The following is a 16,514-nucleotide window of genomic DNA, read 5'->3' on the forward strand; positions in this document are numbered from 1 at the left end:
GAACGGGCAACTTTCCCCAAGTAATCAGACTTCCCTTCTTCCTTTTAGGAAGAGAAGCGCCAATTTTCAGCGGGACACCTGGTTGGCAGCAACATAACATGCATCTGGGCTAGGAGGTGACATGTTCAATCCTGCCAGTGGGATGTGGGCAGGAGGGACAGGTGCAACTAGCGCAGGAACTTAGCACGCAGTCTCTGCACTCAGGCTGGAGTGGGCTGTGAGAGGGGGAACGTTGTCTGACCAAGAGGCCACAACATCCCGAGGGACTGCAGATCTTTCCATAGGAAAGAGGGTGCTGGGTCCCTAGCCCTCCCACTAGGGAAGGCACCTGCCTACCCTCACCCCCTAGCCTTAAACCTCACATCCACTAGGGGTTTCATGTATGAGACATCAACTTTTCTATCCTTTTAAGTTGTCTTCTATTAAATGGCCAAGTCAATACCCTAATGAATGCTTCAGTTTTATTTTTTTATTTAATTATTAAGTGCCATATTTATTGGGCCACGGAGTTGGAACCGATGTGAAGGCAGTGAGTTTGGAGTTTCGGTTTGTTTTACGTTTGCAGCACTGCACCTCAACTTAACGTCTGTTCCCTTCCACACTGATGATCATGTCCTTGATGCCAAGCCTTTATTTTTGGAAGACAGCCCCCTCCTGCTTAAATTATAATGTTCTACAAGTCACAGGTGGTATCCGGGGCCAGGCAATTTCCATCTGGGTGTGACAGTCACCCATTCCGGAACTGCGCAATGAACAGCTTTCCGGGGAGGGGGCTGCTGGGGAAGGCAAGGGTGCCAGGGTGCAGGGCACCGTGTGGGTGGGGCCCACCATCTTCTCAATATAGTAACTGGCCAGGAATACCAGGGTCAGGGATGAGAACCATGGGACTGAACCCCGCAGCGTGGCTTACCAGCCTTAGGTAGTTCTGTAGCACGGGAAGAGGGATCATAGACGCATAAGTCACACTACTGAGGCAGCCTTCTTGAGGACCTAGAAGAAATGAACACAGAGAAGCAACGTGGGCTCTTCTTTGCTACCTGCAAATGACCCAAAACCAGTAGCCCCTCATAAAAGACATACTACGTTTGCCTGATCATAGCCACGCTAACATTTGGTCAGGAAACCCCGGTTGGTTTTTACTGCTTTGAAAATATCAAAACGCTTTGTACAGTCTGCTCCCTGGCCTCCCAAGACTCCTCCAGCTGTCCCGTCCTCTGCCCTGGGAAGCCAACTGACCTCCAGTCAATCTCAGCCAGGGGCTTCCAGCTCTGGGCTCCACTCTGCAGCTGGTCTCTGCTCTGATTTCTGGGTTTAATAGCTCAGATAAGCCTAGGCTGGGGAAGGTCTAGCCTGGACCAGCATGAATTCACGGGCCTGGGTCTCCCCGCAGGCGCCCCGCTCTTTTGTCACCAAGGCAGTCACTCTCAATACACGGAGACCAGAGGCGCCTTTTTTTTTTTTTTTGAGGGGGAAGACCTCACACTTAAAACAAAAAATTTAATAAGACAGCTTAAGCCATACAACAAAACTCTCAGATGACACTTGGATTAAGGGCTGGGAAGCTGAGACTTCGTGGACCACTTTCTAGAGATAGGAATTTTTAAAATTAAAAGATAATTTTATTGGGAGCTCTTAAAGATCTTATAACAATCCATACACCAATTGTATCAGCATATTTGTACATATGTTGCCATCATTATTTTCTAAACACTTACTTTCTGTTGAGCCCTTAGTTTCAGCTCCTCTTTCTTCCCTCCCTCTACCCCACCTCCTCAAGAGAGAGGATTTAATTTTAAGCAAGAAAATGAATCTCTCCAGGTCTCTATTTCTTGTCTATGAAATGAAGATACACAGTGATGCATACCTTGCTGGGTTGTTGTGATGCTTAAAAGGATTACAGTTGTAATGTGTAAATGACACACAAACCCACTGCTTATAGAGTCAATTCTGACTCGTATCGAAGCTACAGGGCAGGGTAGAAATGCTCCTCAGGGCATTTCTTGTACAGACTGTGAATCTACACAGGTGCAGACAGCCTCATCTTCTTCCCACAAAGTGGTCCATGGGTTTGGTCTGTTGACCTTGTTGTTTGGTCTGTTGAACTTGTAGTCTGTTTAACCCACAGCAAACTAAGTAAGTGTTCACTAAATGTTAGCCTGCCGCATGAAAATCACCATATGTGCATATAAGTCACACACACGATGGTAATAAAATAATATGTCTCTCTTATCCTGGTCTTTGTCACTCTCTTACCAGCATGTCAGAGAAGTCCCTGGTTTGTTCCTAACAGAGGACGAGGACATTCCAGCATCATAGCAGACAGGCACAGGAGGGGCTCCCACATGATTCATCTAACAGTGTCACCAAAGTTAATTGGAAAATAGGCTGAAGTGTCAAAAGCCAGATTATACACACACACATACATGGTTACGTATAATATTATAGGTTAGGTACTATATATTTTATAGATTAGGTACTATATATTACACACACACACACACACACACATATACATAGCACGTACAAACACTGCTACGGGTGTCAGGTACCAGCTTTCAACTCTCACTTCCATAACTAAGTGTATCAAAAGCCATCTCATTCCTTACAGCAAGTCAAGGGGCACAGACCGTGCACCAGGGGCCCTGCTGGAGCAAACCTTCTTTACACGTGGCCGAGGTTTGCCCCATCTTTACCTGACAAGAGCACGGTGACCTGCTCAGCCTTATTCTTCCTCAGGAAGTCCCACGGGGACTGGGTGAAGCTCTGCCCGACTGACCACGGCACATTTCCTGTTCCAATGAATAAATAAAAATGACAAACGATGGTTTAGTAATTTTTAAGCCATAGATGAGCTCTTCACGGAGGGCCCTACGGAGTGCGGGGCTCAAGCTGTCAGAGACACACAGGTCCCCCAGGAGAGTGGTTCCCTGCTGACACTGTTGTTGAAGGTGGAGAGGAAGGCCTCCTTTCTACAGACGTCTCCAAAGGCACATTTACTAGGGAGACAGAGAGATGCCACCATACAAGCAAACATTGCTGAAGTCAAGTGCTCAGGTGCCTTGTGATCTGGTCCCTCCTTGCCTCCTATCTTAGCTTCACGGGAAACACGTCTTTCAATTCCAGAAACACTAGGTGAACTTCAGAAGCTTAGCCCAAGGCATGCTTTCTCACAGCATAGGACTGGGGACTGCCTTGCTCAGAATGGGCCTCATGACAGGGATGTTTGGTTCGTGGTGGTGGTTGTTGGGTACCATCAAGTCTATTCTGACCCAAGCCACCCCCACGTGACAGAGTAGAACTGTCCCCAGTGAGTGTTCGCGGTTGTGATCTCGATGGAAACTGATCACATTGAACTGGCCATTGCTTGGTCAGCAGTTGACTGCTTCACCTTTGCGACACCATGGCTCCTTTTTCCCTAGGAAGAGAGAATATTATGTATTCAGTCCAATCTCTTCTCCAGATCAATTCATAAATTCGGAATGCCAAGATGCCCCCTATAACACACATGTATACCTGTGTGATAGTTACATAATCAAGTGTCAACTTGAGGATCTTATGAGTAAAGGGGTGGAGTCTAGCCTGTCAATCAAGTCACAGTCAACAATGCCTCTATGTAGGCATGGCTTTCTCATGAGGATTCTGGGAACTTCCTTTTTCTCCCTGGAGGAGGGCTACACTCTCTCTCTCTGCATCGCGTTCCTATTAAAGAGCCACATGGAGCCATGCTGAAGGCAGCCAGCGCCCTGGAGAGGTATCCACTGCCACTTCCATTGGATCCACAGGACTTTCCGCCCACCAGCCTATCATCTCCCTACATTCGGTATCGTTCACTCAAAGAGGAATTTATGGACTAGTATTGGACATATGGGGTAATACTGGACTTATTATGAACTTGATCTGGACTGGGCTGGAATGTTTTCTTAAGGTAAAATTGCTCTTTGATATAAAGTTCTCTCGTACACACATATGAGTATCTCTGAATTGGTTTCTCTAGTCAACCCAGGCTAACACAACCTGCTTATCTTTGAATGTGGCTTAGGCTACTGAACCAGCACACTCATATCTAGGTATGTGTTGATAGCAATACTATCGTTAGCGATTACTGTAAGCAGCTACAGTCAAGCCCGAGACTAAATCTTTCCCTCACACAGTTAAATACATTTTGGATCTAAAATCCTGCTAGGTTCCCATATATGGTTGCATAGCTCTGACTTCTGTGAGGAGTATGGGTTTGGGAGCATTCAAGTCTTAGCATCCACGACTCAAAGGGTCAGTGTATCCAATCACGGTGATGGTGCACTTGACCTCATCAGTTTCCAATTAGCTAGGCGAGGCTGATGCACGTGACTGTGCTGCCTCAGCGAGGCACCCCTGCAGCAGCATGCATTGAATAACTGCTGTGTTTGGGAGGGGGGGAGGGTTATCAGAATCATTCTAATTCATTTTTAATGCATTCAGCTAGATAATAATGCTCCTGTCAAATCATTTTCATGATCACACCAAAAGTCCATGGGATCAGGTTGTCATAATTTGCTCTAAAACGAGATAGGTGACATCAGCACACGTGAATAAACAGCAGAAACCACTTCCTCTTGTAATAAACAGATGCATTCATAGCAAGATAACAATTTGCCTTTCTCCCACTTGGCTGATCATTTGCAGCAAGGAGGCATTGGAAGGTACACAGGATTTCCGGTCACACAGCCTGCGGTCTCAATCCTGGCTGCTCCGCTGGTTAGTGTGGGCCTCAGGCAAATCATCTTACAACCTGCCTCGTCATTTCACAATGAGGCTGTTGTAGGGACTCACTGAGGTACCATTTATGAAGTGCGCAGCGGTCTTGGCATAGCTGTAGTGGGCCCACAGATGTTCATTTTCCCAGTGCAGAGGGGAGCAAATAACCCCGGACACTGAACATTCAGAGCACTCACTCTGCTTGGCCCAGAGCACATCTTCTCTTTAGCAGTTCTTTGGGGTCTGTTCTCTGCTATCTACCCAAGAGAAAGAACCAGCTGCCACCTGGGCTTGGGTCACGTGGCAGCTGCCAATGTGTCTTCACTGACATGCTTCTTCCAACGCTCAGAGGGCGTCTGCCCTGGAGCGGAGGTGCCCATGGCCTGTGGCACCCAGTACGGCCCAAGGCCAAGTTTGGAACTGCACTGTGAACACGTGCATTGGAAAGCAGCTGCAGTGTGGCTCATGTTGGGCTTTTATCTGGAATAGCAAGCCCAATCACAAATCCTCATCAAGGGCTTTCATGTTCTTCCTGCTCTGCCTGCGATTGGAGGTATCACAGTAGATTTTATATCAACAGCCGACATTAGGGAATGGCTGCTCTCTGAATACTCAAGCTCTCAACACCGGCAGCTGCCACGGGCGGGCTTTCAATGCACTTACTCAGTGAACCGAGTTCATGTTATGCCGCCCACAAGCACCATAAATAAACCCAGCACCTTCAACTGTTTTCACTGCACCACGGGGGATACCTAGTGTGATGGACAGGACGCTGGTGGCACTGAGGCCGATGCTGGCTTCGGCGGGGTTGTCGAGCGTCACATCTTCCAGATTCCACCATCCATCAGAAGAGATCACTTGGAAATGACTGGTCAGAGCTTGACTCACTGCTTTCGAAAAATCATCCCATGACGTTGGTTTGCGGATATTTAAAGCGCATATTGTGTTTTCACTTTCAAACTCCTCGGGGCTGGAGTTGTCTCCTTGAGGCTCCCCCACTGAGATCCTTAAGGGTATTTTAAGAGCATCTATTGAAAAGAAAAGAAGCAGAATTTAAGAAGGGGGGCGGACCCACCCAAACCCTAATGGAAAGAGAACCGGTTATAAAATAAACAGGGGTGAGCACTGTTTAAAGAAACCAGAGCACTGCCCTGCTGTTTCTTCAGTCTCAGGAACTGAAGGCGCTCGTGCTGGCCTAATCTGTGGGCCCCCCAGCCCTTCCCAGTGTCTGTTGCCATGTCCACGGCAGTCCTTTGCGTTTTGCGTTCAACCTCTTCAATGTCATTGACTCTCCCCTTCAACAAGATACTCAAGTTATTTTTTTTAAATCGGAGAAAACCAGGGAGCCCCCTTGACCCCAAACCCCTGGTTGTAGCATTTCTCTTCACCTTCAGAAACTACATCCCCTGGCCGAGGACGTCTCTGGTTGGACAGCTCAGGAGGCTTAACATAGCAGCGCCAGCCTCAGGCAGGATGGAGCACGGACTGTGCTTCATGACAAACAGTCTCAATCTGTACATCCCTTCATTTCTTCCCTCATTAAATAGGAGTGTGTATCACGTTGTTATGAATGGCGCATCAACTCACGTTTGCAATGGGTTTGCCACACTCGTGTTGGCCGTTGTTGAGTCCATTCTAACGCATAGGGGCCCCATGTGATAGAGAAAACCTGCCCCGTGTGGTTTTCTTAGCCATCATCTTTATGCAAGTGGATCTCTAGGGTTAGCGCCCTCAGGTCCGCAGGTGTGGGTTTAACGGCCAACCTGTTAGGTGGCACCGCCGAGCTCCTTACTTGGCTGCTGCATGTGGTCCACATACTTTGGACATGTTACCAGGAGAGGCTAGGAACTGGTCCATAGTATGTGCCACAAAGTCTCACCAGGCTGCCTCAAAGGAGCATCCGGCTCTATTTCATCCAAGATGGACGTGTTTGTTCTGGGAGGCCACAGTACTTTCAATATCCCTCACCAGCACACAATCAGAAAGCATCAGGTCTTCTTTGGTCTTCCTTATTCGATGTCCAACTTCCACAGGCATCGGAGGCTATTGGAAATACGCTGGTTTGGGTCGGTGTGACAGGGATCAGGGCCCCTCACTGTGACAGCTACTCCTTTCTCAGTTCTTGTTGCCTTTTCTAGACTGCGTAAGGCAACCAGCCCGCGGCTCATTTCTCTCCCTCATTTTAATGTTGACTCACTCCTCTAGAGATCTCAAGTTCACGCGTCAGGACCATCCATGGAAGAATGGCTCTCACATTTACATGCCCAGCTCATACTCACCTGAACTCCTGCTACGTTGCTTCTCCACGTAAGCATCCTAACAGCCATCTCAGATTCAGACATCCAAAGTGGAATGCCCAATTTTCATTTTTATGTACTTACTTAGTTTTTATAAATCATTTTATGGGGAGCTCGGACAATACTTACCACAATCCACCCATCCATCCATTGTGTCAAGCACAGTTGCACATTTGTTGCCACCATCATTCTCAAAACATTTGCTTTCCACTTGACCTCTTAGTATCAGCTCCTCATTTTCCCCCTCCCTCCCTCATGAACCCTGGATCATTTAGAAATTATTTATTTATTTTTCATGTCTTACACTTCACCCTTCACCCACTTTTCTGTTGTCAGTCCCCGAGGGAGGGGATTAAATATACATCCTTGTGATCGGTTCTCTCTTTCTCCCCCTGCCTTTCCCTTACCCTCCTGGTATTGCTATTCTCATTATTGGTCCTGAGGGGTTTATCTGTCGCGGATTCCCTGTGTTTGTATGATTTTCACTTTTAAAGAATCTGCTTTCCCCATAGTTTTTCCCAACAGCTAATGGCAACTCTCTCCTGCAATTGGTGCAGGTGAAGGCGTCAGAGAACCTATGCGCTCCTAATCGCTTCTACATCATGGTCAAGCCAGGAATCCAGTGACTCTATGGCTTCGACTATATTCAGACCGCAGGCACTTCCCATGGCCTCCGCTGCTGAGAGCATGCACTGAACTACCGTCAATACCTCTCATCTGGGGTTCCATGGCAAGGAGTCCTTCATAGGTCTCCTTGACTCTATTTTTAATGCACTGACTTTTTCCCTCTGTTATTCACAAGTTTCAATATTAGAATTACTTAGTTGAAGATTAAAACAGCTGCTTTTTATACGTAAGCAAATGTGGTGAAGAGAGCTGATGGTGACCGGCTTATAGAACATACAGCTTCTGGGGTCTGAAAGGTCTGAAGTTAAACAGAGGCTATCTAGCAGGGAAGCAACAAAGCCCACGTGGATAAAGCACACTAGCCTGTGTGATCACGAGGTGTCAACAGGATCAGGGATCAGGCATCAGAAGACCCAAAACAAATAATCATATCAATGCAAACGAGGAGGGTCAGAAACCCAAAGCCCATCTGGAGACAATTGGACATCCCCTCACAGAAAGGTCACAAGGAAGGGAAGAGCCAGCCAGGGTTCAGTATAGCACCAATGAAACACACAACATTCCTCTAGTTCTCTAATGCTTCCTTCCCACCACTATCATGACCCCAGTTCTATTGTACAAATCAAGACTAGACCATACCATACACACTGGTACAGATAAGAGCTCTCGATGCACAGAATCCAGGACAGATAAATCCCTCAGGAATAATGATGGGAGTAGCAATACCATGAAGGTAGGGGTAGTATGGGGGGGGGGGTTAGGAAGAGAAGTAGGAGAAAGGGGAACAAATCACAATGATCAATGTATAACAAACCCCCCAAACTGGAGGGGGGTGAACAACAGAAACATGGGTGAAAGGAGACAACAGTGTAAGATATGAAAATAGTAATTTATTATCTATCAAGGGTTCATGAGGGTGGGAGGGTGGGAGAGGGGGTGGAAAAAGAGGAGCTGATACCAAGGGCTCAAGTAGAAAGATGTTTTGAAAATGATGATGGCGACAAGTAAGCTTGATACAAATATGCTTGATACAAGTGATGCATTGATTGTTATAGGAACTGTAAGAGCCCCCAGTAAAATTATAGATATAGATATATAAACAGCTCCATTTTAAAAAGTCTATCTTAAAGTAACATTAGTGATACAGTGGCTGATGGGACAGACTAGGGATCATCTTTATTGGCCATTACAATATCAGTATTACACACAGTGTTCACAGACCCACAGGGAACCCTTTCATAAATGCACTCTTTGAGCTGGAAGGAACCTAAAAACAAAACAAACATCAACAAAACCCCCAACTAACCATGAGTCAATTCTGACTCCTAGCAACCCTAAAGGGCAAGGTAGAACTGCCCCTGTGAGTTTACGAGGCTATAGCTCTTTACAGGAGTAGAAAGCCTCGTCTTACTCCCTTGAAGCAGCTAGTGATTTCAAACTGCTGACTTTGTGGTTAGCAGTCCAATGTGTAACCATTAAGCTAAGAGACTGTCAATTCTTTTTCAGATACAGCCTGACAACTAGACCTTGGGAGGGCAACCCAATGCCTAGATTGATAGGATCAGCTGATGGCCGAGGGTGCAGTCCTGTTCGTCTGATACCTGCACAGGTGATCTAAGCCAGAAAGAAAGAGTAAAAATAACTCATAGTGCTTGCAGCTCAGTAAAATGCAAGGAGGACCTAGCATTGTCCGATTAGCAATTAATCCTGCAGCCTGTGTTATGTGGCGTGAGCACCGAATGTGCTTGGCTGCTAAGTGAAAGTGTAGAGGTTCAAGTTCACTCAGAGGTTGAGGATCCACCTTCAAATAATGAATTCTCATGGACTTGATGGCAACTGCTGGTGATTCTGCAAAAAGCCATTCGACGTGAAAAATGGAAATTTACCCATTTATGATCACTCAAGTGTTTTTGCCTTAGCATGGGTTCACAGAAAGCTATCGAACCAAGGAGAAAATCACAGCTGCCCCCAACCCTTCTCATTGCTCACAGCGCCTCCAGCCACCCTCCCCAGCAAGGATGACCGATAGAACAGGAAAGCCCACTCACTCCAATTCTCCAGCAGGTGTTTGCAGTCATCTGTGGCGACGTCATGCACAGTCCGATTGCACTTATCTTTCCTTTCAGGCTCCAGCCCTCCATGCCGACACAGGACTTCTAGGCAGTTCTGTGAAGGCAAGAGCTCTGTCACTTTACTGCACCCCATGAATTACCCGGCTCCAGACATCCAAGCCAATCAGGACCTCACAGCTCAAGAGGTATTGCAATGTCATTCATCCCAATGGACAAATTAATCTAAACAATTTTGGGCAACAGACGGACCGGATGAGAATGTCATTCAACCAAATCATCCATGCTCATGATTCCAGGTCAGGAACGCTGACTGGGAAGGGGGGTGGGAAGACTCTCACGATGAAGAGATAGAAACAAATCTTAATAAACATTCTCATGAGTGGACACAGGCCCTCCAATAACCCCCATAAAGGAACTGTCAAAAAGGAGCTACCATAGAAGATGAATCATTTCTGCGTCTGGCTACTTCAAAAATGCCTAAAGGTTATTTGTCGATAAACGCAATCAGGTTCGATAGCCAACCCACCATAAATGTAGCAACTCCCTGGGGAGGGCTCAGCGGGGTTCAAGGTCAACTAGCACTAGGTCACGATGCTGACTCCCTTCATTGCTTGTCAGTTATGTTATTCATTTATGATATCCACCATTGACTTGGTAGCGTGTTAGCTGGATGACGTGCATGTCTCATGAAAGATCTGTTAGCCCCATCACACTGACCCATTGGAAAATGCATTCTCTCTCTCAGTCCTGACATGGGACGAAGGGCCCTTGGGCCCTGCTGTCTGTCTGTCTTTAGTATTTTCTACAATCTCAAAGTCACTCCTGAGGACCTGTTCAAGTGTTGGGGACCACCCTCCCACCCCGACAAACAATGTCTAGAAATGAAAAGCAAAGAACACTGCACTTAAAACGGAGCCTTAGGATAAGAAATACTGTGTTCCACAGAACTCTGAGGTTCACCTTCCCCTAAACTTGTTAGGTGACTCGATTTTACTCAGTTTTGGAAGGGAAAATAAGGAAAACATTGCAAGATCCTTTCTTGGTCGCTTGGCAATAGAAGCCAAAAAGACTCCTCCTACAGCTGATGCTTCCTGCTGTCTTCAAGATCAGAGTTGTCAGCACCTTGTGGGGTCAGTGCTGGACTCCACATCAATAAGGATGTCCCAGAGGCCTGCTGAGCACATGGATAGTTCGTTTGCACACTGTCCAGTTTGTTACTGGAAAAACATGAATGCCATACTGAAAGTGCTTTTAGAAAAAACATTCCCAACAGGTGTGGAAAACTGGTCCTTCTCTTTTCCAACTTTTTTCTCTTCTGTGTTCCTTAACAAAGTCTCCATTAATATATATATATATATATATATATATATATATATATATATCAGTGATCTGGGGCCAGGAAGTCTTAGTTCTCCTTTTCCCCCCACAAATCACAAATGCAAAGCAGCAGACAGATTAAAATGCATACTATTCTAAGGAATAATTATGTAGCGGGATCCCAATCAGGACATTTACCAAAGAACTCTGAGATGCCACTGTTAACCATGGCACAGTGTGCTTAGACACACATGCGCATGCAGTCTGATGCGAGAGGAGCCCAGGCATCTTACACACATGCGCACACACACACAAGCACAGAGCCAGGTATTGCAGGAAAGGAAAGACACACACACACACACACACACACACACGATCAGACAAGACAGGAAACCTGGCAGTCTAGGAAGCCTTACATGCCTACCCCTATCCACCACACATGGTCAGATAAGGCAGGAAACCAAAAATACACACACACACACACACACACAGTCAGACAAGACAGGAAACCATAAATACACACACACACACACACACACACACGCCCACCATCTGACAAGACAGGAAATCCAGAGACATCTAACTCTTGCTATAAAACACCCTGATGCTGCATAAATGATCAGAAGTACATTTTCTTTTGTATATGATATTTTACTGAAATATAATATATAGATATAAGAACGTACAAATAAGTGAGCCACTTGAAGAAAAATTACAAAGTGAACAAACTTGTGTGAGAAGCACATCAGGGGCCCCTTTTTACACATCCTCTCAATCACCAGATTTCCTTTCTGCCCCATAGGGAACTACTTCCCACTCCTATGATCAGCGGGGGGCTTCGCCTTTAGGAACTCTCTATAAGGCACATGTATTACTACATAAGAGGAATCCCACTGTGGGCATTTCTTTCTACAGGATTTCTTTCCTTCAGCACTGTCTATAACATTTATCCATGTGTTCTCTTTGGCAGGCACTACAATTTATAATCCATTCTCCTGCTGACGGATTCTAGGAAACGTCCTCGGACACTCGTTTGTCTGCATTCCTGTCGGGCATATGCACCAGAGCTGGGCTGCTGGGCTGCTGGGCTGCAGGGTACACATATGGTCTATGTTAATAAACCTGGAAAGCATTTTCTGAAGTGGTTATACCAATTTCCACCCCGCCCCCCTATCTGCAGTATATAGGTTTCAGTTGCTGCATGTTGACCGCTCCCGCCCCTCCCCTCCACACCCCCTCCGCCGACAAACACACATACACACACACAGCCATACAGCCACCCAAACATACTTTTACATGCAAGCATGAGTTCACTAGAAAGAAGCAGAAATGCCCAGGGGCTAGAAAGGAAAACAATGAGTACTCTGGAACCAGGAAGACGGGGCTGGTTTGAAGGCAAAGAGGAAACAGAGCCCATGTATTAAATTACATGGTGGGGAGAGCGAGGCTGACAAAATGGGGGAGCTGAACCTGGGGGCTCTGACTAAAGCCAGGGGACGTAGAGACGAGCTGCCCACTGACAAAAGGGGTCACTGAGACACCTGTTCCTCATCGGCCTGCTTAGGTTGGAGGGATCTCCTTTGAAAAGCAATCCCAGTCTGCCTTCCCTGGTCCTGGGGTTCCGATGCAAGAAATCATTAACCTAAGGAGTTAGCTGGAAACAAAGCCAAATATATAAATAACAGTTGTTCTCTAGCAGTTGTTGTTCCTGATTTAAATGAAACCAGTAAATGAGTAAGATGGCTAATGAGAAACTCAGACAATGTTGATTGAGAATTTAACATCAATAATAGGACTAAGTAGACGGCAATTGAACAGACTGCATTAAACTTGTGAATTCCCCAAATGCCAAGAGAGAAAAATAACAACCTATTAGGCAGGCTAGCACTTGTAGCAAAAGTGAGTAATCACCAAACAGATTTAAAATCCTGCTGATACAAATCATTATATGACCTTGGGTAAACCACGGAGCATTTTTATTTATGGCTGCCATGTCCGTAGAGTTGGCTGTTCCACTCAAAAGATGCACACAAACCTTATTCGTGGCATTCGCTGAACTCTCAATATTTATTAGCTGCAGTAATTATTGTAATCAACATCATTAGGAAATAACCCAACGATTCAGCTAAGTGAAGCATTCTGACAGTCTCTCAACGAACACCACCGATCTCCCTCTCTCAAGAGACTTACCACCGATCTCTCTCTCAAGAGACTTCTAGGTGATGTGATTTCAAACTGTGGGTATAAATGGCTCAAAAACCCACAGCAGATGCCTGCGATTTTCCTGCATAGAGAGTCTTTCATTTCTCACCTTCAGAGTGGTTACTTCTCATTTTTATTACACTCAGGTAGGACAGTGGGTAATATCATCAGTGGTGACTTTCATGTTCAGGAACCATGAAATGGCCATCCCCAAGCGGGACACCATGTGTCACCATGCTTACTGGGCCCCCAGAGGACCAAACACAAAGAATATGAAAATTTTAACTCAATTGAACAATGAGGTTGTTAAAGTGACGGCAACAATGGAGCACATCCTAAATTCCAGGCACAGTTTTAACATTTAACAAGAACTGCATTAAACCTTATAATCATTTTCTGAAATTTCGGCTAGGCACCTCTGTCGGGGGTTGTGATGGTGGCTGAGGTCAGAGTGCTATTTCACTAAGAATCCCCAGTGGCTCTATGGCTAGTACAAACAGGTAGAGGGTATGTGTACTCACTGTTCCCCCACCTTCCCTCCCCGCCCCCCCCGCCCATGGGTGGGACAAAGGGGAGGGTGTGGGAGATGGAAGCCATTATAATGGGAAATAGTGACCTAAGCAAAGAGGAGTATTTAAATGTGCGTGGACAAAGATGAAGTCAACACTGTGAAGAACTAAGTGCTGCAGAGTTCTGATGCCCTCCCAGAGCCACGGGGACGGTGTATGAGGAGCCGAGTACCGTGACTTCAGAACTCTGTTCTAGAAGTGACTGATGCAGAAGGAAGAGCCCCTGGAGACGAGGTGTTATTGTCCACAATGCACTGATTCAACAAGCATTTAGTCCTTTCAGCACAAAGACTCCAAAGGGCATGGTCGACACAAAGATGGGAGAACGGTTTTAAAGCGGGAGAAAAGGGCAGACATGCCCACTGCAATCAAGTGCAAGCTCTCTACGGGAGGGGTGGCGAGGTGGCTTGGGAACACCTATCAACTGGAAGCCAACACTTAAGCCACGACGTTTCCAGGCAAAGAAAGGTCAGGGCAGAAAAAGGCCCGTTGAGGCACTGGGAAGAGTAAATGCAAAGACACTCTGGAGGAGAGAACACAGGATGTTCGCTCAGCGGCGGGAGTGTATGGTCAGAGCACAGAATGCTTTGGGAAAGAGAAAGGAGCAGCCCTCAGAGGCAGACCGAGACCAGATTAGGAGAAAGCACAACTGCTGTGCTAAGCGTCTGACACTTCCCTCCAAGACGACAGAGCCTTGGAAAACGTTCACCAGGGAAACAATATCCCAATGGTGAGAAAGGCCGGTGACGGGTTGAAAGCGTGATGGGCTGGGCGCCAAGACCAGGAGCACTGCCATGCAGGCAATGAAATAGCAGAGGGGGGGCTTCTCATGGGCAGGCCCCAGGAGGCCACAGAGCAGGCAATGTACGTCGTCAAAGGCGTCAAATCGAGAGTCGTGTGGATCCCTTAAATGCCTTCCGTTAGGGAGGTGGAGCAAGTACACATGCACACCAGGTGAGGTGATGAGACTGAGCAGTAAAACAAGGGATCCGCTCACTGGTTAAGGGGCAAGCTGTGTCACCCCAAATAGGTGTCACCTCAACTAAGCCATGATGTCCAGTACTGTGTGGTGATCCTCTATTTGGTGCTCGCTGAAAGTAAGGAGTTGAAGCACCTGTTGATGAAGGTCAAGGATGGTAGTCTTCGGATGGATTACAACCTCATGTAAAGAACTCCAAATCCTCACAACTGGACTCACCGGTGACATCATCGTAAACAAAACCGGAGAAACGAGTGACGTTGTCGAGGATTGTCCCCTTGCTTGGCCTTATAATCTAACAATGCTCATGCGATAGCAATCAAGAGACCAAATGCCATCCTTCATTGGGTAAATCTACTATACAAGACCTCTTTAAAATATTAAAAATCAAGGATGTCACTTTGAGGACAAAGGTGCATCTGATCCAAGCCATGGTGTTTTCAATCACTTTATATGCATGCAAAAGTTGGACAATGAATAAAGAAAACAAACAAAATTGATGCATTTGAATTATGGTGCCGGCAAGAATACTGCTAGTACCGTGGACTAGCAAAGAATAAGGGAGTCAGTCTTGGAAGGTGTGCAGCCGGAATGCTCCTTAGAGACAAGAATGGTGAGACTTCATCTCGACTGCTTTGCTCCTGTTGGCAGGAGCGACCAGTCCCAGGAGCAGGGCATCATGCTTGCTAAAGCAGAAGTGCAGCCCAAAAGAGGAAGAGCCTCCACAAGATGGGCGGACACAGTGGCCGCAACATGGGCTCAAACATACCAACAGTTGTGAGGAGGATGCTGACCCGGGCGGTGTTTGGCTCTGTTGTGCATAAGCTCGCTGTGAGCTGGAACCAACACCTAACATGCGGATCTTGGTCCTGCGAGAGAGAAACCTCACGGAGGCTGCTAGTAAGACTGGGTGATGGCAAAAGCATGAGAGACGAAGCATCAGAAAGATGGTCGAGGCTTAGGCACCTCAGGCCCACCACAGGGAGTAAGTAGTACCAGGGGTGGATGCCAACTCAAAGTGACTCAGAAGGCTGAGGAGCACTCCCAGGAAGGGTTTCCGAGGCTGTAAATCTCCATGGAAGCAGAGTGACACGTCTGCCTCCTGGGGGTGGCTGGTGGTGGGGAGAGGGCGGTTAGAACTGCCAACCTTCTTTCAGCAGCTGAGTACTTAACACAACACAATGTTAATACATAATGACCTACAGACGGTGACAAGGGGGCCACTGCCTGGCCAGGAGATAGTGCCTCGCCTAGGAATGATGTCTAAGGTGCTGGAAATAAATGTCTGGAAAACAGGGAAATCTTCCAGATCGGAGATATGGGAGTAAGTCTTTGTAGCTCGAGAAGGCGTTGCTGAAAGCAAAGAGACTGGATAAATGCTTTTAAAAATAGTAGCAGTGGGCTAATAACGAAGTCCGAGTTCATTAGAGTCACTGAGAGTGAAAATGCCAAAGCGAAAAAACAGTTCAGGGAAAAAAAGTAGAAACGCAACAAATCCTGGTGAATGAAGCAGAGGGCATTGAGGAAGTGGCAGTGTTCTAGAAGCTACGGGACGGGCTGCATTAACAACCAGCAGGACAAATCACCCAGAGACCAAGGGAGCCAGGAGGGGTGGGTAGCGACTTCCTTGGCAATGTGTAAACCAGAATTTTAAAATCTATTTCCAGAGGATATTTGTAAGTCTTCAATGGGACAAGGACAAGGTTAAGTGCAAAAA

The 16,514-nt window shown here is 46.7% G+C and overlaps 1 protein-coding gene across 1 annotated transcript in view; it reads right to left on the reverse strand.

The window, feature by feature from the left end:
• CTTNBP2 (cortactin binding protein 2) overlaps nt 1-16,514 on the reverse strand; it is a 161,041-nt gene that overhangs the window by 41,558 nt on the left and 102,969 nt on the right. The window contains exons 9-12 of the mRNA XM_075558598.1: nt 9,707-9,824; nt 5,487-5,762; nt 2,694-2,789; nt 911-990 (exon numbers count right to left, since the gene is read on the reverse strand). Of these exons, the coding sequence (XP_075414713.1) occupies nt 911-990; nt 2,694-2,789; nt 5,487-5,762; nt 9,707-9,824 (570 nt within the window). The remainder of the gene's footprint in view (nt 1-910; nt 991-2,693; nt 2,790-5,486; nt 5,763-9,706; nt 9,825-16,514) is intronic.

Source organism: Tenrec ecaudatus, chromosome 9 (assembly GCF_050624435.1).
Source record: "Tenrec ecaudatus isolate mTenEca1 chromosome 9, mTenEca1.hap1, whole genome shotgun sequence".
Lineage (NCBI taxonomy): Eukaryota > Metazoa > Chordata > Mammalia > Afrosoricida > Tenrecidae > Tenrec > Tenrec ecaudatus.